This window comes from Pelodiscus sinensis, chromosome 19 (assembly GCF_049634645.1).
Source record: "Pelodiscus sinensis isolate JC-2024 chromosome 19, ASM4963464v1, whole genome shotgun sequence".
NCBI classification, from domain to species: domain Eukaryota; kingdom Metazoa; phylum Chordata; order Testudines; family Trionychidae; genus Pelodiscus; species Pelodiscus sinensis.
The window spans coordinates 17,253,863-17,278,325 of NC_134729.1; the positions used below are offsets into that span (position 1 = coordinate 17,253,863).

At 40.8% G+C, this 24,463-nt stretch overlaps 1 protein-coding gene across 9 annotated transcripts; it reads left to right on the plus strand.

The window, feature by feature from the left end:
• Positions 1–840: 840 nt before the first annotated feature.
• On the plus strand, positions 841–23,891 carry PWWP3A (PWWP domain containing 3A, DNA repair factor). Of its 9 annotated transcripts, none has more exons than XM_075902679.1 (16): positions 864–988; positions 2,722–2,753; positions 3,722–3,779; positions 4,032–4,142; positions 6,019–6,110; positions 7,790–7,860; positions 8,466–9,506; positions 11,718–11,840; positions 12,532–12,602; positions 14,293–14,372; positions 15,025–15,085; positions 15,572–15,647; positions 17,739–17,789; positions 18,475–18,902; positions 19,832–19,920; positions 21,097–23,891. In XM_075902679.1, the coding sequence occupies exons 4-16, from the start codon at positions 4,086–4,088 to the stop codon at positions 21,182–21,184; spliced, it is 2,328 nt and encodes a 775-aa protein (XP_075758794.1). In that variant the 5' UTR covers positions 864–988; positions 2,722–2,753; positions 3,722–3,779; positions 4,032–4,085; the 3' UTR covers positions 21,185–23,891. The 9 variants fall into 9 exon arrangements, with proteins under 9 accessions (XP_075758798.1, XP_075758794.1, XP_075758799.1 ...); XM_075902678.1 differs by lacking the exon at positions 864–988 and adding an exon at positions 1,139–1,179; XM_075902684.1 differs by lacking the exon at positions 3,722–3,779.
• The last annotated feature ends 572 nt before the right edge of the window (positions 23,892–24,463 follow it).

Consider the following 24,463-nt stretch of genomic DNA (forward strand, 5'->3'; position numbering starts at 1 on the left):
AACTGACAAGGACCATGTCAGTCTCACTGTCTAGTGGGGAAGCTTGAAACTGTGCCAGTTTACATAAGAACAGTCACACTGGGTCAGACCAAACTTCCATCCAGCCCAGTATCCTGTTGGCTGATAGTGGCCAATACCAGATGCCCTAGAGGGAGGGACATAACATGTCATCCTCACATGATCCTCTCCTGTCATTCATTTCCACATAAACAGAGGCTACAGACACCATCCCTACCCATCCTGATTAATAGCCATTGATGGACCTAACCTCCATGACTCTATACAGCTCTTTTTTGAACCCTGTTAAAGTCCTACTCTTCACCACATCCTCCGGCGAGGAGTTCCACAGGTTGCCGGTGCGCTGAGTGAAGAAAATCTTCCTTTGGTTCGATTTAAGCCTATTGCCTATTCATTTCATTTGGTGACCCCTGGTCCTTCTATTACGGGAACAAGTCAATAACTTTTCCTTATTTACTTTTCCCACACCAGTCGGGATTTTAGAGCCCTCTGGCTCCCCCCCAGCCCCCTCTTTCCTCAAATCCCCATCTTTTTCATCTCTCTTCATACGGGACCGGATCCAAACCCCTCATCGATTTTGTTGCCAAGGCATCTTTTTTGAGAGGAGGCGACCCCATCTGCCCCAGTGCGCAAGATGGCGGCCCCATGGATTTCGACAGAGGCAGTGAGAGCGCACAGCCCACTGGGGACCCGCCCCTCACACCCCCCCCCCCAGCCCATCGCCTCAGGACAGCGCCTCGTGACGCAGCCTCCCAACCGTCCTTTTATCCAGGCACAGTCAGGCGCTGCTGCGTCACTTCCGGACGTGCTGACACCACGACGAGTGGGGAGGGGGGGGGTAGGGCGAGGCGGACCGGAGCCCAAGTCCAGCGGAGGAGGGGCGGGCTCAAAGGAAGACCCGCCTTCTGATTGGCCGCCCGCGCTTTTCCCCGCCTCTCCTCTCCTCGCCGCCTCCGCCCGCGAGCGCCAGGTTGGAAAGCGGACGGGCCCTGGGGTGGGCGGGGCCGCGGCGTGGCGCGCGGAAGAGCTGTTGGGGCGGGGCCAGAACGAGGCTGGATAGGGTGGGCGGGGCCCGGGCGGCTGCGTCCTGCTCACGCTCGCGCGCGGCGGGCGAAGTGGGCGGGGCTGGGTCGCTGAGTCCTGGCTGCGTAGAGCTCTGAGGTAACAGAGGGGGGGGCGGCTTGGTCCTGGGGGGTCTCCAGCTTCCGGGTGGGGTCGCCCGCGGGAGAGGGGCCCTGCAGGGGGGCCCCTCCCCCTTCTCCCGCGCACCCCCAGGGTCCCCCCCAGCATGGGGGTCTGGAGGAATTTGGGGGGGGGCAAACTGCTCATCTTAGGGGGTGTCCCTGACACCCCCTTCTCCTGTGCACCCCCAGGGTCCCCCCCCAGCATGGGGGTCTGGAGGAATTTGGGGGGGGGCAAACTGCTCATCTTAGGGGGTGTCCCTGACCCCCCCTTCTCCTGTGCACCCCCAGGGTCCCCCCCAGCATGGGGGTCTGGAGGAATTTGGGGGGGGCAAACTGCTCATCTTAGGGGGTGTCCCTGACCCCCCCTTCTCCTGTGCACCCCCAGGGTCCCCCCCCAGCATGGGGGTCTGGAGGAATTTGGGGGGGCAAACTGCTCATCTTAGGGGGTGTCCCTGACCCCCCCTTCTCCTGTGCACCCCCAGGGTCCCCCCCCAGCATGGGGGTCTGGAGGAATTGGGGAGGGATGGGGCCCTTCTGAAGGGGGGGGGTCAAATGAGTCAGCCCACCTCAGGAGGTGTCATGGCACTGCCCTCACCCCCCCCTTGCCTGCACCCTCACAAAGGGGGTGTCAGTGGGGGCTCAGCCCCTCTTCCTAGTAAAGCTGGGCTGGGCTGTATGAAGTTTAAAACCCTCCCCTTTCCCTGGGGGGGGGAGACTTTAAAGGGCCCTTTTGTTTTCTCTCCCCTCCCCTCCCCCCAGCTGTCTGACATCAGCTGTCATTCCCTCCCTTAGCCCCCCCCCCCCCCCATCCCCAGGCATTAATTTTCCTGAGGATGGGTTGGGACTTGTGGGGAGGGGTGTCTCTTCTGGCTTGGCACTGTGTTTCCGGGGGGCCAGATTCTGTGCTGGACTCTCGCTCTGCACATGCTCGTCTGGCACTGATGAGGTATATTTGTGGTAGACTGCTGGGCTGAACCTTGTTTCTGTGCAGTAGCCCATGTTTCCTGTGGCAGCTTTTTGGCATGAGTGAAATTTCACTGGAGTACAGCAAAACAAAGGGAGGCAGAATAAAAGTGGAAGCGGCATGTTTGGGTTGTTCTGAGCTAGGAATTAAAGTGCTATTTCTGCTCTAATGTAATGAATATAAAAACAACAAGGAGTCTTGTGGCATCTTAAAGACTTAACAGATTGGGGCATAAGCTTTTGTGGATAAAAACCACTTAGATGCATAGAGTGAATCTGACATGGTTTGTTTTTACCCATGAAAGCTTATGCCTAAATAAATGTTAGTCTGTATCTGCAAGAAAAAAGACATACACGTCTAACCCTCTGAGTCTCGTATGTAGCAATTATATCTTAATTTTTTAGCAAGACTAAAAATAATATAACTTGTTTAGTGCTGATAAGGTGCCTGTGTTTGAGTTAAGAAGTAGGATGTAATCTATCCAAAGGGCAAAATTGCCTCCAGAAAGGGAACACAAAACACAAGGGAGTTATTTGTAAATATCTCACATTTCAGATTACAGTGGCGTTTGTCCTAACTTAAACAAGGTAAGAAGTACAGTATGGTCTCCTTTAGGTTTTACATTTTAAATATGGTAATTACACTTTACTTTTCACTCTTAGCCTTTCACCTGTAGGACCAAAGAACAATATTTCATGTAAATTAAGTCTTCAGCCTTGTAAGTATGTGAACATTCTGGCTCTTAATATGTAATTGATTGAATTTTTCAAGTCTCTAACTAACATGTAAAACATTTTTAATCTGAAAAATTCATATTCTCTAAATAAGCCTCAAAAAAGATTGCCAATTTTGACACAAGTTGCAGGATGTAACAATTTACCTAGAGAAACCTGGGAAGCACTCACTTTGCAATGCTATAAATTAGACTATTTGGGTATTTTGTAGAAATGCTGATTATCAGAATTTGGTAAAAAATCCTTTCCAAATAAGTCAATGGACAAACTAAACAGGTACGCTGTTATCCTCTAGCATGCACTGGACTGCACTGATAATGTTTCCTCTTAATTTTTTTCATCCATGTGCAGAGTAAATGTTATGTGCACCAAGGCATGTGTGCCCACCAGAAGAAACACATGCTCTCAACTGTGGGCGCATTGTTAATCAACGGGGCAGCATTTGAATCTTTCCTGTGTGGCCACCCAAGTGCACAACTTCAGGCTACGTCTAGACTGCAAGCCTCTTTCAAAAAAGAGCATCTAGACTACAGCCAGTCTGGATGCTCTCTTTCAAAAAAGCACAGTTTGCATTACATAGCACCTTTTTTCGAAACAGCACTTTCGAAAAAAGGCGTTATTCCTCGTAAAATGTGGTTTTCCGCGGTCGAAAAAACTGCCGCATTCTTTCGATTTACTTTCGAAAGAATGTAGCAGCAGTCTAGATGCAGGTAAAGATTTTTCGAAAAACGGCCACTTTTTTTCGAAAAATCCCTGAAGTCTAGACACACCCACAGAGAACACTGATAATTGAAATGCCGTTATTTTGTTCTCATTTGTAGGTTCTCACTATTAGATTCCTCAGTACAACAGGACCACTCTAGCAACCTAAAAAACATGGTTAGTGTGTTGCACTAGTCTAGAATGATTTGTACTTTGTACATTAGTATTATCAAGGATAGCTATTAATTCTGAGAAGTGTATGTACAAAGCAAATGGGTGAAATGTAACAGAAATCTACAATATTCAAAAAGCGATAATTGTGTAAGAGTAAATTGTTTTGAGATATTACATGACTCTTACTTCATAAAGTAAATTGAGTTGTAAAAAGACTTATACTTAGAGATCCATGTAATATCAATCGTGTTTCAGAATACACTGAGCCTGGCAGAAGTTACCTTGGGTCATTCTACATGAAGCACGATAATGACAGATCAAGAATATATCCTGTGCAAATGGAAGAACCGTTTATGGCCAGCAAAGGTGAGAGCATTATGCTTACAATATGAATAGGTATAGTAACGAGGAGAAACGTTGTGCAGGTTTTTCTCCCACCCTCAAGATATACAGAAAAGATCATGTGATCATAAGATATGTGATCAAAACCAAAGCAACTTACTCTATTTGAAACTCGCTGTTTGGCGATCACACCAGAAATGAATTACCTAGGCCAAAAGAATTTGGACTGAGAGCAACAAATCTTCCTTAGAAATTATGATTTCCTAGCAGATTTGGGTATAAAAATCAGAAGGATACTCATAAGATGTATTGTTATTAACCTTGTATTCAACAAGAGAGATTTTAATTTGTTCGCTCCTGTCATATCAAGTTTTGCAGGAACTGTGTATGTGCCAAAATAAAGACACTAACATGCCACCATAGTACATGTGATATAAATACAAAATTTTTGTGCACGTTTTCTTTTTAGAGTTTTATTGGGCATAGAAACGGGTTGAGGAAAGGAATACCAGCACTGTTGCATTAGCAAACATATTCTGTGAAATAGTTTTCTTGTATTCACAAGATGCTCCAGACCTATTCACTTCAGATTTCATTCAAAGAGCATGAATCAAAACCAAATGATGATTGGGACAACGAGGAAGAGAAGTTGGCGTCGTGAATATAAAATGCACCTTTTGTGTTGATCTGCTGCAGAAAAGAGCAGACTAAAATAATGTATCAAAATACGCTAAATCAAAGAAAGCGAGTACATTTATCTTAACCTCAATTAGTTTGACCAATCCAAATCTCTGGACTTTCTATGAGTTAGTTGTGGCAGCACAGTTTTCTCTGTGGCTTAGCTGAAATTTCTTTCCAGGCTGATATAAACACATACTATTTTTATTTGAAAATGGTTCAGTCTCTAGACAGGTTAGAAAGCAAATTGGTTCTGTCTGTTTTCAGTTCAGCAAGTGTGAGAAATAACAAGAATAGAAAAAGGCCTTCAGAGGAAAAATATGAAACTTTATGGCCTTTTGACTCTGTTAAAGCTTATACCCTGCTAGGGGACAGACTTGATTGAATAGAATCTTTTCTACGTCCACCTTCTGTGAAATTAGTTTTCTTAAAATAGCCTCTTACAACATTCGTGGAACGTTTGTTTCCATGGGGTGATATGGCATCTTCTAATCAAACATAATTTTTATAAAGTAGGTCCAAATCTATAAACTTTAGCAAATGCTCCTTAAAAAAACAATTACAATTTGAGACAATGCTATCTGTTTTAAGTAAAAGCTAAGACTGATTTTTGGATGCTACTTTGCAAGGCTTCAGGGACATTAGTGCACAGAAGTGGTGCTGCTCTGTTAAATCAGAGGTGGGGAACCTCAGGCACAAGGGCCAGATGCAGCCTCCAGCTAGCCTGGATCTGGCCCTCCTGGCTCAGAGTTCCCCCCAGATTGGGGATCCCATGCTGGTGCTCCAGTTCTCCTGCTGCCCTACTGTGGGGCTGGAGCACACGTCTGCTAGGCTGGGTGCCCTCGGCTCTGGTGTGCGAGAGGCATGTTGGAGTGTCTTTTCCCTTCTCAGGCGAGAGACACGTCACTGAGTGTTTGGAATTTTTGTTTTGCTTCTAAGTTGGGCGTGGCCCCCAACCCCAAGAAGGTGCCCCACCCCTGTGTTAAATGGCTTGACATGCAAATAATGTTAAAAATTACGTGGAGAGGAGGAATACTTAATGTAAAATGGATTTAATTGCATATTATATCAGCTATAGCTAGGACTAGATTCTTCCTTATATCATAGCTATCTGAGTTTCTCCCCATGCTTTCACTTGGAGTGCATGTTCTATCTATGCCATCTTTACTCATATGAAAAATTGTGTGCATGGCTGTAAAAAATGATGCTTTTCTTCATTTAGGTTTTATCCAAAATCAGAACATCCAGAAAACCAGTTGTTTCTAAAGCAAAAGCAGCCTCTTTCAAAGTTGAAATACTTGGCCTGGAAGAACAGTTAAGTACCCTTGTCATTACAGGCAGTCCCTGGGTTATGTACAAGATAGGGACTGTAGGTTTGTTCTTAAGTTGAATTTGTATGTAAGTCGGAACTGGTACATATTGTAGGGGAAACTCTAGCCAAACATTTCTCCAGAGCTCAGTTTTATTCTCCCACACCTCACTTCCCTCAGTCCTTTATTCTCAAGCTGAGGTGTCTGCTGAGAAAAGCCTCTCCACGTCTCCCTACTCTGCTGGGAGGGGTTCTAGCTTTGCGTCTCCCTGGTCTGCTGGGGGGAAGCAGCTAGTGCGGGGTTGCCTCACCACGTTTGTAAGTAGGGATCTGATGTAAGTCGGATCCATGTAACCCGGGGACTGCCTGTAATCCTCTTTTATTTAAGAGTGAAAATGTGGCAAATCTATAATCACTGGTTCCTGAAACTGTCTCTAAAACAAGATAATTGATTTTTAAAGTGTCTTGTGGGATAGGTTTTAAGTGCATAAAACCTTATGACTGTTGAAGAATTGTACTAACATGCCATTCTTAATGTGTTCTAGACTTGGTTTTGAAACCTGTTTCATGATCATTTAAAAGTACCAAAGTCTCCTGATATTTCAGAAGGCAAAAGATAAAGTTTCTTATTTTGTTTACTGCAGAATATATATAATCATTGAAATATTTTAGATTGTGGACTTGATGTATTCTACCTTACCAGTCAAGATCTTCATTCTATTACAGTAAAACTCCATTAGTCCGGCATCCAGTGCTCCGGGACTCCTGATGGTCTGGCACCATCAGGAACCCGGAAGTCCTGGGGCAGCCGGACAGGCTTCCCTCATTCTGCTGCTGCTGAAACTGACCAGCAGCTGAATCGGGGAAGCCAGGAGCAGAGCAGCTGGGGTGCTGCCGGGTTGGTCTCGTAGCGCTGCCCCTCGGGGCTGCGGGACCAACCTGGCAGCACCCCGGCTACTCTTGGGGACGCCTGGGGCAGAGCAGCTGGAGTGCTGCCGGCTTGGTCCCACAGCACCGAGGGGTGGCGCTACGGCACCAACCCAGCAGCACTCCAGCTGCTCTTGGGGACGCCTGGGACAGAGCAGCTGGGGTACTGCCGGGTTGGTCCCGTAGCGCCGTCCTTTGACGCTGCGTGACCAACCCGGCAGTACCCCAGCTGCTCTGTCCCACGTATCCCCAAGAGAAGCTGGAGTGCCGCTGGGTTGGTGCCGTAGCGCCACCCCTCGGCGCTGCAGGACCAACCCGGCAGCACCCTAGCTGCTCTATTGCAGGCATCCCCGGTTCAGCTGCTGCTGAAACTGATCAGCAGCGGCTGAATCAGGGACGCCTGGGGCAGAGCCGGACTATCGTAAGGGGGGGCTATGAGGGGTCTGGGGTGGCATCCCCTTCCACCCCACTCCAGACCCCTCATAGCCCCCCCTTCTGATAGTCCGGCATATCTGATAATCCGGCACCCCCTGGGTCCTAAAGGTGCCGGATTATCGGAAGTTTACTGTATTGTCTTTACGGTCCACGCTAATCAGCAAATTATGCTGGTTTTTTCCTCTCAATGTGATAGTTGTGTTCTGCTAATCAATATCGGTTCCTCAGTATTTTGATTTCTTATGGCCTAAAGAAAACAAAACTTCTTAATGTAATGTCATTACCAATTTAATACTCTAGAATAATTTTACTGTATTTTCAGGACTAATGTGAACAGTACCGACACTGAGCCATTGGAGAAAGAGCACATACAAAGAATTGCCTCTGAATTAGGTGGAGTAATTTTAAAGCTTTAATAATTTTCATGACCAGTAGGAAAGGGTGAAATAGATGGGTGGATAGCTACATACCTGACTCATGCAATTCCCAGTGAGGCTTCCAAAATCAGCAGTGCCGTAACTAGCTAATTTTGCGCCCGAGGTAAGAATATAAAATTGCGCCCCCTCATGATTACATATTCATAGTAGTTATTTTGTAGAAAAAGGGAAAATACATTATTATTATTACCGTATTTTCCGGCGTATAAGACGACTTTTTATGCTAAAAAACATCCCCAAAAAATCGGGGGTCGTCTTATACGCCGGGTATACAGGCAGTCCCCGACTTCCAGGTACTAACGGGGCTTTTCTCGCCCCGGAGGACACGGACTGCAGGACCTCGCGGTCCCGCCGCCCGTGTACTCCGGGGCGAGAAAAGCTGCTCCGCGTCTCCCTGGTCTGCAGACCAGGAAGACGCGGAGTAAAGCCGCAGAGGGGCTCCGGCAGCGGGGCAGCCCAGGCGCTCTGTGATGCACCATGCAAGAGACACTAGAAAAACAGTATGTTATCTTTTTAATACACAAAGGAAAAGTCATTACTTCTTGATATCTCTTTAAGCAGATCAGAAGAATAAGCCTAGGCATCCTGTGGAAGAACTGAAGTATCGCAAAGCTCTTAAAATCGCTCTAGATATTTTGAGTAACTTTCCGAAACAAGTACGGTCTTCAGATGATAGACAGACTACTCGATCAACACAGAAAGAGAATAAAATAACTTCATTACCTTCTTCTGTGACTAGATGTCCAGTATTTTCCCCAAAAATAGAATTGGAAGGAGGTGAATCCTTGAAGGAAAAAAGGGAACAAAAGACACCCAGTCCACAAACTGATACAGAAAAAAACAAACAAAAATGTCAGCTCAGTTCAGAGGAGGCAGCTAAAACATGTGGAAATGGAACAAAATCGTCAGTATCTGAATCTGGGGACTTTTCTAGGACATGGCAGTCAGAAAGCCAGCACTGCAAGACATTTAAATCAAAAGTAAAAACGTTAAAAAAACAGAAAAAAGTAAATTCCGAATTGTTGCAAAAGTCCAAAACAGGAAAAAACGTCTCCCCATTGCTAAAAAAGAATGAGAAAAGTACAAAAGGAAGAAAGAGACCAAGAGATGCGGGTGAACCTTCATCTCCTCGTACTGAATTCCCAGATGATACAGCACGTGCTTTTGTTAGTGAGAGTACCCCAATATCTTCTTCCTGTAATTCTGCCACTTTAATATCAGTTGGAAAAAGACCAAATGTTAGGCGGCTACCCAGAAAGAGATTGCTGGATTTTTCTATTACGTGTGCCTCACCTGAATTGGGGAATAACATCAGTGGCAAGAGTGACTCTCCAGCAAAGAAAATCAAAATTTTAGATGGGAGCAGAGAAACAGTGAATTCAAAGTGTGCTAGCTGGAAACAAAAGACTACTGCAGTTTCACCAACATGCAGAAAAAGGGGATGTATAAGTGGTCCTGAACCTTTATCTGGTGCTTCTGAACACAAAGATTCTTTGGATAGTCCTCTTTCTGAGCTTGAAAAAGAGAATCAGGCTATTTCACACAATCCTGTGAATAAAGCTAAAAACTGTCAGCTACCTGATTTTGATGAAGACGAAGAAGGTAAATGTTTCATTGGGGGAACTAGGACCTTTATGTGACTTGATGCTCAAATACTACCTATTTTTGTGGGAAGTTGCAATAGCTTGGGGAAGGCGTTAACTGAATATGCAGTTTATACCAACATCCACCATGGCCAGTGCCTCTACCCAACCTTTTTATTTAGTTTCCCTGAAATTTAAATATTGGCTAGAAGGAAGGTAGTCCCCTTTGGGGGAAACATCATTTTCTCCATTTAAGCAGTGTTTAGGTTTGAGAGTTATAATGCAGAATCATATACCAGTACTAGCTGTGATTCACCAAATTTTATTTTTTATTTAGCTGTTTTTATTTAGGAAGCTTACAACTCCTATCCATGTAAATATCAGACATAAAACAATAATCATTACAACAGTGAGATTTTAAGAAAAACGTACAGTGGTATAATAATTGGATCTCCCTATTAATAAGCTGTTAAGATGTTCACTGTTGTACCCTTTCAGTACTCGTGATGTCATTTCTACTTCAGTAAATGTTTTAACTTTTAGCTGTGCCAGACAGCTCTCTGTTTTGCAGTTTAGCGTTATAGTGGGAACTTCCAAACCTTCCATTAATTGATAGGATTTTACTGCCCTTTAGTGTTCTGATAGTAACTGATAAGTTTCTTAACACATTTGTTTTGAAGGTTTTAGTTCTTTCGCTGAACAGTTCATATGAAAATCACGCAAGCTTATATTTTAATGCCTAGTCAATTCCTCCTGTAATTCTTCAGTGTTAATTCTTGACTTGTCTCCCATCCTTTTACTTGATGTTTTACTCTTTGAATATCTACAGTTTCTACATCCATTGACAAGTGTACTATTATAAAGAGGCAGATAATACTTGTATCTTGAGCACTCAATTTCACATCTTGCCTTGCTCGCCACTCCTTCGGATTTTGTTTGAATTCCATTTTTCCAGAATTCACAGCTCTAAAGAGCATTAATAAGCCTGTTCTATTTCCAGTTACGAAGTTCATTAAATTAGTGACAAGTGCTTAGATGCTTCCTTCCAATTGCATTTTTTTTCATAGATGGTCTTGGTCAAAGCTGAAGCATAGCTTGCTGTTTTTTTTAAATTTTTTGTACTGTGCAAAAAAGCTGGCTAGTACATGCTTATAGATATATTATCTCTCTCCAGTGTGTGAATCATCACTGAACTTCTTACTTATGGATTAATCTGTATAGATCATGTTGTGTGTTGTAGTAGAATTATGATGCAGATAAGTAGCCACCTCATGGCATCTCCTTATGGCCTCAGGGCGGTCCCTCATGTAGCTCTTCACCTCAGTTTGCCTTCTTGGATCCCCAAATCCACTCTGCACAGGGTTTTTCCCAGTATGGTTGCCATTGGCTTCTGTAGGGTTTAATTTATAAAGTTAAAAACAAAATGCAAAAGTTCTCTCTCCAGCATCTAGTTACAGACAAGACTCCCTTGGTCTGTTCAGAGTCCCTTCTGCTTCTGCAGGCTGCTCCCAGTTCTTCCTAAATGTAGCATTTCCTTTGCGCTCAGGGTCTTCCCTGTAGGTACTCCTCTGTAGTCTTCCATGCTTCCCCCTTATTGCAGCCACTTTCTGCCTGACCCTTCATAGAGAATTGGCAGTCCGCATCCGCTTGGTCCCAGGCTCTTCAGCCCAAGGGCAAGCCATGCTGTATAATATGGCTAAATACCCATGAACTAATTTGCATGCATTTTATATTTGAATAATTATTTCTTCAATACTCATATTGCTACTAGCTTGTCTGTCTAAAATGAGATTAGCTTGTCTGTCTAAAATGTATTCTGTTTCCTTCAATTTAGGCAGCTCATGTGTTTTGACTTTCTCCCTTTCTCTGAGCCATAAGGATTCTTCCTTAGCAAAAGTCCCTCCCCCCTTTCTTTCTTAAAGACTTTTATTGTTTCCAGATACTTGTTTAGAGAAATCTGCTCCTCTCCCCTTCCTAATTTCTTAGGCTCTTAACTCTATTCACTGGCTAGCCTCTGATTTTACACCAATATAAGTTTGATAACTCCATTTGAATTTAATAGAATTATGCCGGTGTGCCTAGGGTAGAATGCACAAGGGCAAATTTTCATAGCTTAATGAATGAAGGTAATGAACTCAGTCATTCAAAACAATCTGAAAAATATCCTAATAGTAATTCTTAATGACCCGAAAAACATGATAAAACAATTCTTATCTCACTTCACTGACAGGATTGGAATCCTCTGATCTGTCTTTGAAGTTTTGCTCTCCAGGAAGTGTGTCTCTTGACTCAACTTTAGTAGATGAGGATGAAGAGGAAGATGAAGAACTTCCTAGTATTCTTTTACGTCAAGGTAAGAAGAGAATGTAACTAGTCTTTGGAAAGAGCTGCTAGTGATGCGATGACTTTTGTCTTTTCCCCTTTCACTGCAGATGTGAGTGAATGTCAGAGGATGTGTATGTTACCCAGTCCCACCATGGAGCTGGAAGTATATACTTTGCGTACTATGCTTCCCTTTAGGCATAGTTCACAAAAAACTTCTATACTTGTTGCTTTGGCTCCCTCATTTAGCCTCGCCAAATCTTTTTCTCTATCTGATCCATATTCCAAAAAATTATAATGTCATTATATAATCAGTGGGGCACTTTGTTCTTGAATACAAAGAACAAAGATTAGGTTACCCATCTTAATTTAAGGCTATTGTATAGGCATTAAGAGAAGGGTGATGAGTGATTTAGGGCCATGGAAAAAAACTCTTATACAAACAGAGATGGAAATGTTAGGCTATTTTACCTTAAAGGTGTAACAACAAAAGGGCATGGTGATAACATACAGAATAATGACCAGTGTAGAGACTAGCTCAGATGCATCTATTCTCCTTGTCTCATAACACAGAAACAATACACAGCACAAAGATATCCTGTTTCTTACTGTAACTTACAAGGTGGTACTTTAGAGACTTACTTGTTCGTGTAGCATCGCTGATGTTCAAATATGACTTGTCTAATTATGTAGTCCAATTAATTTTATTTTTTTTGCCATAGAACCATGTTCAATTGAGCCAGGGATGTTAGTCTGGTGCAAATTGCCAAGATACCCATATTGGCCGGCAGTGGTAAGAACAGCACATTGCTTCTATTTTGAAAATGGGATCTGAGAGTCTGATTCTGAAACCTAAATGGCTTATACTGAGTAATGTTCAGCCCCAACTGACTTCAGGGCGAGTTGAGAACACTCAGTCCTCTTCCCCATGTTGTGTTTGTTCAAAATAAATGCTACCTGAAAGCAGGATAGACTTTTGCTTTCACATGGCAAGGATTGCGGTGCAGATCTGAGCTTGCTAAATGAACTGTGAAGGATTTGTATGCCCCTCTTGTGTATAGAGACCACCTAAAAGAAATTTATCTTTTAAAATATCAAGAATGTCAAAGCTAGACTTCTTTAGTTTAGCTGGAAGAATTTCTTTTGGATGTGTGTGCAGAAGGGTGTTGTGTCAAATGTTTCATTAGTGCTCACTTCCACTAAGTTAAATAGGGCTATGGACAAAAGATGCCACTATTATAGATTCAAAGTGCTCATTAGGCATTTGAATTAAATATTTTGTAATAGAAAACAACCCACTTCCCAAGGCTTTATCTCCCTAGTGAAAATTAATGCTTTGCTAAGCTGCTTATCGGTCTTGATTCTTGTGATGTTTTCCCTCATCCACTAATCACTGTAATATTTCAGGGTAAAGAGAACTTAAATTTTGAATGCAAAAGTGAGCAGGGGCAAAACTATTTTTGTAAAATCTTCTAACACAATCTTTAAATCCCATAAAGTAGAAAAAGGGCAGAACTCCAATATTTTTTTCCCAGAGGTCACCTTTAAGTAAGAGACCGATGTTAAGGATGAAAACTCTTTAGCTGCAAGTTTTGGTCTCTAAAAATAGAGCAATTGCTACAGATTCCTAGAAGGTGATAGTCACATAGGGTACATCTACACTGCGGCACTATTTCAGGATATTTCTGGTATCCTGAAATAGCTATTCCTCATCTTGACAATGCGCCTGTTATTTGAAATCTTTTGAAGTAACGGGTGTGCTATTCCAACGTCCCTGTAAGCCTTGTTCCATGAGGATTAAGGAATGTTTTGGAATAGTGGTTTATTTCAAAATTTGGTGCTGTGTAGACAAATTATCTCAAAATAAGATACACAATTTGCCTAGCTCAAAGTGAGTAGCTTATTTCAAGCAAAGAGTGCAGTGTAGGCTCACCCTCAGAATTTTGTAACGTACGATAAATTCTCCATTGAAACCCATTCTATTAGGTAGTAAAATCTGAGTTCCTCCTTATTCATTGTACTGTTATGTTGCCACTTGTCAAACAGCCAGTATATGGTCCCTCTTATGGCTGTTAATGTCACACTATTCTAATGAAGAAAGAATGACTCATGTACATCATGATGCAGTGTTAACAGTAGCATCCAAAGACAAATAATTCTAAATGATCAGTTACCTACTCTTTAATTTGTAACTTTGATCATGCTACTATACTTTTTTCCAGTGTAAGGCAATAAGGGAATATACTCAGTTAAAAAACCAAACAAACAGGGCCGTGTGCACTCATGCTATTCTTAATGTACACTCATGCTATTCTTAATGTACACATTGTGTTAGCTTTGTTTGCCTATTGGACACTGAGAGTCAAGTTGAATCTGCTTTCTGTAACAGTAATGAAGCAGTGTATAAGGATGCAAGTGGGAATAATGTGATTGCTTTAAGCAATCAAGTTTCTAGTATGTTAACACATCTTTATTTTCAACAGATAAAAAGCGTGAAGCGGAAATATAAGAAAGCAAACGTGCTGCTAATAGAAGGTGGTATGAATGCCAAGAAGGCAAAGGGGTATTTGTTGTTTATATATGTTGATTCTGATTGATTAGTTTCCTAACTTCATTTACCATTTGTTAGAAATTTGCTGTCTTAACCAGAATAGAGGGATTCAGAACATGAATCCTTTTTCTAATACTGAAGCTCAGGGTGGCCAACCATAAAGTAGTTATTAGTTGGTCCATCCTGTTACAACTGCCAACAATCTTTACAGATTTCCATCCCCCCCCCCCTTAAAATGTGCATGGCTTTGTTCAGTGTGTTGCAGAGCATACAGAAGGATACTCAACTTTACAAAAACGCATATGTTGAGTAAAGGTGGATGTACCTGTCCTTATGGATTGGCTTAATTCTGCAAAGCAGCTTCACACTTGCACTTCAGTCTTCATGTGGCCATCTTTATCTCTGGGAGGACCACTAAATATAGCAGTTCTTAAAGCTTGTCAACGTCTCTCCTAAATCGGTTGTCTTGTGCCTAATACGATTTGGTAGCAAACAGTTCTTTGAATATAAACTGGTAGCTCACAAGGATTAAAACTGGTGCAAATTCTATTCTCAAGCTAGTTCTGATTCCTAACATACAGGAAGATGTAGAATTTGAGGGGAAGGAGGGAATATAAGCTTGTCTGCATGCACTGACTATGTTCCTCTTGTTTTGCTCATGCAGTTTCTCAACAGGTCTCAAAAATCTAAAGCACTTTGACTGTGAAGAAAAGCAGAAGCTAACAGTAAGTACAGTAATAAGAAGCAGACTTCACATTTACTTTGTTCAAGACTGCATTCCAGCTGAAAAAAGTTATACAAACAATAGATTTGCAAAAGGACATTTTCATGAAACTGTATTATGGAATAAAGAACAGATAAAAGCCAATGAGTAGTGATTCAGTTTTATTACATCTCTACTAGTTGCAGGATGGGAGAGATCAAAGCTCAGACCATGTTGGCTTTGACTTCTGCAAGCCTTAAGAAATCTTAGGATTCCTCTGTAAAGCAATCCCAAAACCTGGGAACCATTTCTCCCCTTGGAAATAGAAACAAGCAATTTCCTAAGCAAGGTTCATCCATTTTATGATGGCAATGGACACATTAATCAGTTGCAGAATATCACTGACACAATGTCTCCACATTGTTTTTGATTGGATAGGAGAGGAGGAATTATTGAGTTTTTAAAAAAAATCCAACCCCTTGACTTTTTTTATATATATATATTGTAGGACAAAGCCAAAGAGGACTACAGCCAGGAAATCGAGTGGTGCATTAAACTGATTGCTGACTACAGAATTAGAGTAGGTAAGGAAATGGATCAAGGATGCCAGTCATGTCTGTTGGTGTAGCTGAAGCCTTTATTCTTACAGGACACTGTGGTAGAGTAGAAAACTTGAGACCTGGAATTTATTGCCGGCTGAACTTAACTCTTTCTTTTTGAACAGCATTTTGTCCCCCATGTGATAACTATACCTCACTAGATGCTGAGTCTTGACTAATTAGGTGCTTTGTATCCTCAGAAGAAACATATACACCTGATTTTTTTTTTCTAGTTTCTATAATACTAGCAGATTTATTTAGCGTTGCTCAAGACCTTAACTCAATTAAGGTTTTGGGGGAGGGGGTTGGAAAATAAAAGGAAAATGTACGTGCTTAATTTAAATGATTGTATTATTTAAAAATACAGTATTACGTTATGAAGTTAATGTTTGTTGCAGTTTTCTTTAAAAAGGGATTGTTAAAATTTGTCTACTTTTTTTAGTAAATTTTAAAAATGTGAATTTTTATCAAGTGTGTTTTATTTTCTTCATCCCTATAAAATCTTATGATTTGCTATGTTTTAACAAAAAAGGACTATGGTCAGTTTGGTTTCCAATAACATTTTCTTCTAGTTTTCAGACCTTAAGCATTGATTTAGCTGTGCTAAAACAGAGCAGTACTCCAATGTTCTCCATTTTATCTCTTTCCTGTTAGGTTTATTGACAAGTAATCCTATTCCAGGTTCATCCTATTTTTGTGGCTCATTTTGGTTCAATCTTTCAACATTTGCTCATTTGTGTCACTTTTAAGGCCTGTACTTGATTTGGTGATTCTGTCTCTTTTCTGTTTGGTTTTCTGGGATGCAATCCCATTTTCCTGGCACAACCAAACCCTATGTTACTTTATCTTATGATAGAGGGAGCTATATACCAAATTTAGTGGTCCTAACTCTTGCATATAAACGCTCTAAAATATATAGTAGGTAGTAGAACACTTACCTGGCATTGCTTGGATCCTTCAGGGCAAGGGGCTGGAGGGTGCGGGGGGGGGGGGGGGGTGCAGGAGTCAGGATTGGGCACAGGGGGGGCACATGAAAGGAGGCTGAGAGTGTAACGTGTGCAGGAGCTGGCGGGGGCCACCACTGACTGGGTGGGAAACTTATTTCCACTGCTGTTCCTTGCTACCTCAATGGGGTATAGTTGTCCCAGTTCCCATCTCTGGCCATTGGCTGCTCTCCTGTGATTATTACACAATATAACTGTCCCTGCTAGCAGCCCCCTTCCTTTCCATGTCATGGAAAACAATTGCATTCCAGGCATATCCCATTGTCCTAGCACAAGCAAACCCTGATCTTGCTTTGAAGTTATGATAAAAGGAAGCTGCCTAGTAAATGTGATGGTCCTAGCTCTTGCTGTTTAGGAGGAGTTCTTGAACAAATAGATGGACTGGCTCCCTCACTCAGAAAAACTCTCTAATATAGAGTAAATGAAGTCTGCAAGAGAAAATGTACAAAGATTAAAACATTCCTGTTTTGCTCCCCTCCCCACAGTTGTCAGCTGTGTGAGGGTTCTAATTTTGTGGCACCATGTTTTGTGGGCTTCACATGGGCTACTTGTTGTGGGCTGAATACCATGGGACCTGAAAAAATACTTACATAGTCCATCAGAGACCGGCAGATCTTCACAGTGCCTCTTTGAAAAGTAGGTTTCCCCATCGTATCGATGGGGAAGAAGTTGAGGCAAGTGACGTGCTCATGGCTCTCTGCTTTGGCAGTAGACCATTAGGCCACATCCTCAAACAAGTAAGTATTTAAGCTTTGAAATGCTCTGTTGAAAGGTGCTGTGTTACGGGCCATGTGGTGGTTAAATATGTTGAATGTCTTTCATAGGTTGAGGAAGATTAATCTGATAAATATCGTTAGTATCTCCTCAGTTTTAAAATTGGCACACTGTATGGGTATTTCACCAAAATATTTTAATGGTTGAATCATGTCTTGATTTATAGCACCTTAACTTGAGCATATTTCCCTAAAAGCTGTAAAGTTCCTTTAGGTGCAGCCTTTACATAGAAAATCTCAAAAGTTGATTTTTCAGAGGTTCCGATTGGATTGACAAAGATGCCTTTATTTTTTTTCAGGATGTCGTTCTTTTACAGGATCCTTCTTGGAATACTGTGCTGATGATATCAGTAAGTATTGACATGGTGAGGCTGGGTTTTTTCCTCATGTCAGCCAGGTAGAAGTCTTCCTAGACAATCTACCTAATTCTTCAAGTTTTTCTGACAACATGCCGATACTTCAGGGATGCCTAAAACTTATGCTGTTAACTTGCCTTAATTTAACTTCATTTTGGCAATGAAAATCTATTGGTCAGTTTTTATAGCACGTTTTTCAATGCTTATGCAAATGAATAATAGTTGTTTAATGTTGTAGATCAGAAATACCCCATTGCCTCCATCTCTTCCCTTCGGTACGGCCCCCAGAGAAAGGGATGGGGCGTGGGGAAATCCATACTACTCTTGCTAGGCATAGATTGTTCATGTGGTATGTGTTTTTTACTTCACCCAGCCCCACCTCACTGACATCCAGAATCGCACAAACAACATTGTGCTTTATGGGGTGCCTTCATTCTTTGTCAATCTAACAACTGCAGATGAAAACTTGATGCCACAGTAGATTAACCAGTGGCTCACTTCATCATGGGAACTCCTAGGTTCGGAGAACGAATTAATTTCCAAACCACTTCTATCCACATTTCAATTCTTTAGTTTCTTTTCTGGCATAGTAAAGGTTTCTCTTCCTGAATCAGATATTTTTATTTTTCTTCTTTGCATTTATTTGGGTGCAGTTACTTAAGACTGGCTTTTCTTTCAGGCTATCCCGTTAGAAAAGAAGTTAATCAAGGTAGAGTACCAATGTCCTTCCCAAACATCGCAGAAGAAGACCTTGAAGAATCTGTGTCAGAAACTACACCTATCTTGCCTTCCAAGAAAGTTCTTCCTGATAGAACAAGAGCTGCCAGAGACAAAGCCAACTCAAAGATCGTTGACTTCATAGTAAAGACAAAGGGGGCAGAAGAGCATCTTGTGGCTATTCTGAAAAGCAAAAAGCAGTCCAGGTGGCTAAGAGAATTTCTGAATTCAAGTCAGTATATGACCTGTGAGACCTACCTTGAGGATGAAGAACAGTTGGACCTCGTGGTGAATTATTTGCAAGAAGTCTGTCATGAAATAGACACTAGGAAGTTGGATGTAAAAAATGGGGATAGAATAAAATTTATTTTGGATGTCCTTTTACCTGAAGTAAGTAAACATCTTACTACTGTTAGATCTTGGTTCAGAGACTTGCTTAATGTTCTACAGTCATTGAGTGACATTTGAGCAAGGCAAGTTTAAAATCTTAGGTTCTTCGAATTAAGTGCCTGACTCTGGATTTAGGCAACTAAGATTAAAAGTTTCAAAATTATTATTAAATCATGTGTCTGTGCCTTAGCCTTCGGAAGTCAAAACTGTACATTTGGTTCAGCACAGCAATCTGAAAGCTTATATGTATATATTGTAAATATTATTTGAATTTTTTTTCAAATTAGCATTATAGGCTGTCTCCTCGGTGTTGCTATCTTATGGAAAAGTGAGTATGCACACCAGCGTAACGGCAGCACGTTCCATTTTAAAATCATTGTCCAGCATGATTTATTCTGAAACTTCATGTAAGCCCCAATTTAAGTATCAAACACTAAGGTTGTTTTTGACAAACCGTTGATGCATAATAAGAGCACTATGCAATAGCTTCCCTGAGCTTATGTATTTCTGGTGTCTGTGAGAGACACTACTGTCTTCCCTAAAGGTAACAGAATAATGCTAATTATAATTTATTTCTGGAATATTTTTATTCTAATCTGTGCATTTTTAAAAAACTACACAACACAATGTTTCCTAAACTCTTTGAATACATCTATTATGTAGCTTATAAAAAATACTTGAAAATTCCCCTTAAGGAACTTTTCCAACTTCTATAGAAACTAAAGCGTTTCTTTTAAAAGTAAATTTAAACTTCTAGCTCTATGGCTGCAAAAGGTCCATCCACGTGTGTTACAGGAAAGTTTATTTCCTGAATTTGATACCTTTAAATATATACTTGTCAAAAACAGGATGAGCAAAGTTTACTAAATAGGATATAACTTTAAACTGTAATGTTCCACTGGCGTCAATAAACTAAAGTTTTCTTACAGGCCATCATTTATGCAATTTCTGCTGTGGATGATATAGACTACAAGAAAGCAGAGGAAAAGTACATAAAGGGACCATCTGTCAGCAAAAGGTATGGTGGTTTAGTGTAATCTCCAGAATTTTACTTGTCAGATTTTTTGCCTAGAAATTAGCCTGATTTGCTTACTTTTGCACACAAAAAATAGCGCATAGCCCCAACTTCTAGTTCATAAGGAAATAGTAGTCATTAGGTTTTACCTTGCTATTCCCTCAACTTTTGGGGAAAAAATTGCAGTATATTCAGATTTAAAGTAAGATTTTTATGCTCAGCAATTATAACTCAATTTGTCAGTAATTGTAACTCTTTAAAAACCTTAGCCTTTGGCTTTTCATCTGTAACTTAAAAAAAAGGGGGGTGGGGGGGCTGGAGTCTCTGACCCGCTTCACTCCCCTTTGTGCTGAGTGACATAGAAGTTGTAATGTTGCTGCAGCTGTCCAGTTGTGAACTCTGATGGTAGAGCATAATTATTAATTGACATAGCGCCAGTGGAGTGTGCCTTTGCCAGCCTCCTCCCTGGCATAAAGGGACATACCATGGGAGGAAGTGAATTTGGCATGGGGAGGGGACGGAATGAAGCCTCCCTAGGCCAATTCTCTGCTGACATGTGGGCTTTTAGGGACCATATCCCTCTGTCTGACGTTAGAGCAATCTATAGGCTGCTCTAATTTCAGTTGACCATAGGACAGCTTAAGAAGTAGGTTGCGGTAACAGGCTCTGTGGTGCATGATTATCCCTCATGGTGCTGAGTGGATATTGTTGCAGGAAAGAGTGGCCTAAGTGAAATTTCAAAGCCGTCCATATTCAGTTGCAAACTTTTGAAAGAGAAACCGCAACATTTTGTTGAGTACTATGAACATTTCAGAGTTACAAACCACCTCCTTTCCCTAGGTGTTCATAACTGTAATCTGTTTTTAATTACGAAGTAGTTTGTATTTTTACCACATAAAAAAAACCTAAACTTCTAGACAAAATGAAGGCCCAAGATTGCAGGCATTCAAAAATAACTTAGATTCCTATTCTAAATTGCCTACATTTTTAAAATGTGCTTTGACTGACCACTTATGATAGTGAAGCTAGCTTCTTTCATTGTCCAGCTGTTGAAATGATTACATGTTGGAAATATTCCTATTGACAAATGGGTATTTTGTCCTCTGATGTCTTTAAGAAGAAGGTAAGTGTATTTTTAATGAGAGTCTCCGTGCAATGTTCTGTTTCTTTTTCTTTCAGGGAAAGAGAAATATTTGACACAGAGATACTAGAAAAAAAGAAACGGGAACTGCGGAAGACTGATCTCACCCCTGAAGACAGCGTCTAGAAACAGCAGTAGGGATCTTTCAAGTCTGCACTGGGGCTGAATGTATATCATGGAGAACCAATCAATTTTTTTATATAAAATGTGAAATATTTTTACTTTTTTATCAGCATGTAAATATCTTTAGTGGATGGGCTGAGTCTTCAGAATGCTGCGTTCTTCCATATGTTGTACTTTCACACCTTTTGTAAGTTGTGGTTTTTTTGGGGGGGGGTTTCTTCTTTCCCAGTGGAACCTACGGTTGCTTTCCTCAGAGAGGTGTAATGCTGAACTCCCTTTAACATTAGTTTTACATTTTTTATGGACAGATTGCTAGTCAGTTTGACTTCACCCTACCGTACTTGAAATGTACTTTAGAACAGTCTAAGAGAATACATGGTAAATACTTTGTAAGGCTTTTGACATAATTATGTAACTTGTATTTGATTTTTTTTTTTCTGGATTAGCCTTTCAGAATATCTTTGGAAACAAAGGTCATCTCTCAGAGGAACCTGTGGTGATAGAAATGCAGTGTTACAAAATTTAATATAGCCAAGTATTCTTTGGTAGTTTCTTGACTGCTAAATATACCGGGTTTCCGGTATTAAAATGATCAGAGGCTGATTGGCTTTGCTCTACTTTTTAAAACTCGGGGGGAAATAAGAATGCCACGCATTAAAGAGAGCTTCTGTGCTTTGGGTTTCTTTAAGAAGCCAACTTTGAGCTTTTGTGTAAGAGAAGGATTTCCAACACACTAGCATTATTTTGTAATACAACCTGCTCCGTCTCATTTAGAAAGATGAAGGAGTAACTCAATGTGAAGGAATAACTCAATGTGTCCTTGTTTAGCATATTGTGGGTTAATGGAAAGAAACACTTTCTAGGCACACATTGGGTATTTTTATGTCTAACAAATTCAGAAATCAAATCTGCATGAGGTTGTGCCAGCATTAGAGGCAGTTCACATCATGGTATCATAAATTCTTTAGTGTGTGGCAAATAGATTACTGTTGGCTGGCCTACAGTGAAGCTGGCAGATATCCATATTCATTGACAGGATGCTTGTTAATTTGGGATGAGCCAGTCAAAAGATTAGCTATGTATATTCTAGTGATGGTGAGAATCTCTGATCAGGGTGTGGTGTACAGTCTGAACTGATGCATAGTTTGATCCTTGTGAGAAAATGGAATGTAAAATGGAATATTGATTGTGTGTGTGTGTATGTATTATACTCATCTGAATCATTTTTCAAATGACACTAACTGTACTGTATTTTGGGAGTCTATCCTCATTATAGTATAGTGACCTATTTAATAGGTGTATTAAGAATATGAATGTAACAAATGAATGTAAGGATATCATACTAAAATATTACAACTTTTTTTGAAAAAGGGGGTAATGCAGTTTCTATAAACTTTGTCATGGTGTAAAACCTTTAATTACAAACCAGTTGTATAAACATACCTTCAACCTTGCAAAGATCTTGAAAGCTGCTTTTGGCAGACATTAATTACAGATGGAGATTTCTGAGACTTGGTGCTTTCTCCTTACAATGTGCAAACTTCTTATTCAGAAGTGAGATGTAAAAAACCCTAATACAGTCACTGTTACCAGAGAAAATGGGCTACACCAGATGTAGATTTCTTAAAGTTGGAGGGAAGGCTTCTATCACAATGTGATCTTCATTTCCTCTTCTGAAATAAATCATAACCACACATGCACTTTTTATCACTGTTGCCATATTTATAGGACTTCTAAACAATGCTACAATAACTAAAATTCTCGTGTTCTTGAATTACAATCTGAGGAGATGTAACCTCAACAATTCTGATGCCTTATTTTGATGCCTTATTTATATATATCACGCTCTTTCCCCTGTTCATTTTTCCTCTCTCCTTGTCTAATCACATCTTGCAGTAAGATTTTTTTTAAAGTACAAACTAGTACTAATGTCCAGTCTAACTGCACTTTAACCAAGAGTGGATTGTCCTAAAGTAGTGTGTAATGTTGGAGTTTCTTATTTTAATGTGCCTAAGACAATTTAGCCTTGAAAATAATTAAAAACAAAATGGAAACATGATTACATTCAAGAAATCAAAGGCTAGATCGGTTTTTTACTACTATTTTTTTTGGGGGGGGGAAGGGTTATGAGTATGTTAAGGCTGAATTCTGTTCCCGGACCCACATTTGGCTGTTACAGACTTCAGTGAGTGCTGCACATATGTATCCAAAGGGTTAATTGTGTCAGTAGATTTCATTGTGATAACACATTTTTCACTCATGTAGAAAGCACATAGACCACTTCTGTACAATACAGATAAATCTGAAGACCACACTTTAACTTCCATGCTAAGATAGTATATTACATTTAACAGTATACATTCAGTATTCATTTTCTTTTGTGTAGCGTATTTACCTTTCTGTGCTATTCTGTGTGACTTCAGTTTCTTAAATACTAATAAACTGGTACCTGATGAGAGATGAACTCTACAACACTTATTAAAATTAAATTCATGTGTGTCAAATACAGCTGATTGTGCTCAGTAAACAAATTTCTAGGAGCATGTTGTATTGTCCGAAGGTTCCAGCTATGAGTATATCCAATACCATTAAATGTATTTGATACAGTATTTGAGATTAAATATTTTGTTGATATTGTAAGATAAATTGGGTGAATGTCAGAAAGTAGTGACCTCTACTGCAATTTTTAATAAAGCAGAATAACCAAAAATCCTGAATTTTAATGAGCTTATTCATTATAGGTGGGTACAGTTGCAAGCTATCTTGTATTAATAAGTGCACCTTTTGTGAGAATTGAAATATAGCCCTTCCACTATTCTTTCAGAAAAATGATTTCTTTTGAAGTTCCTGAGGACAGGACAAGAATCAATGGGTTTAAATTGCAGCAAGGGAGGTTTAGGTTGGACATTAGGAAAAACTCCCTTAGGGTATGTCTACACTACCCCCCCTAGTCCGAACTAGGGGGGGTAATGTAGTCATACGGAGTTGCAAATGAAGCCCGGGATTTGAATTTCCCGGGCTTCATTTGCATAAAGCCGGACGGCTTAGGCTTCCTAATCCGAACTAGCTAGTCCATGCCGCGTGTAGCCGTGCGGCACGGGGTCCGAACTAGCCGGCATTTAAAAATGGCGCCGTCCGGCTTTATGCAAATGAAGTCCAGGAATTTAACTACTAAAGCGTATATCAACAGAAGACCATTATATTGACTCCTTTTTTTGTTTTGGCTTCACAATTTTAACAAATCAAACAAAAACTGCCACTACAGCACTGGAGTTTACTGAG

Bases quoted from the DNA above. Each gene is read 5' to 3' on its own strand.
- PWWP3A (XM_075902683.1), top strand. From the start codon at position 4,086: ATGACAGATCAAGAATATATCCTGTGCAAATGGAAGAACCGTTTATGG. The intron at 15,086-15,571 runs GTAAGTACAGTA...TATATATTGTAG, and splicing joins AAGAAAAGCAGAAGCTAACA to GACAAAGCCAAAGAGGACTA. The intron at 17,790-18,474 runs GTAAGTATTGAC...CTTTTCTTTCAG, and splicing joins ATACTGTGCTGATGATATCA to GCTATCCCGTTAGAAAAGAA.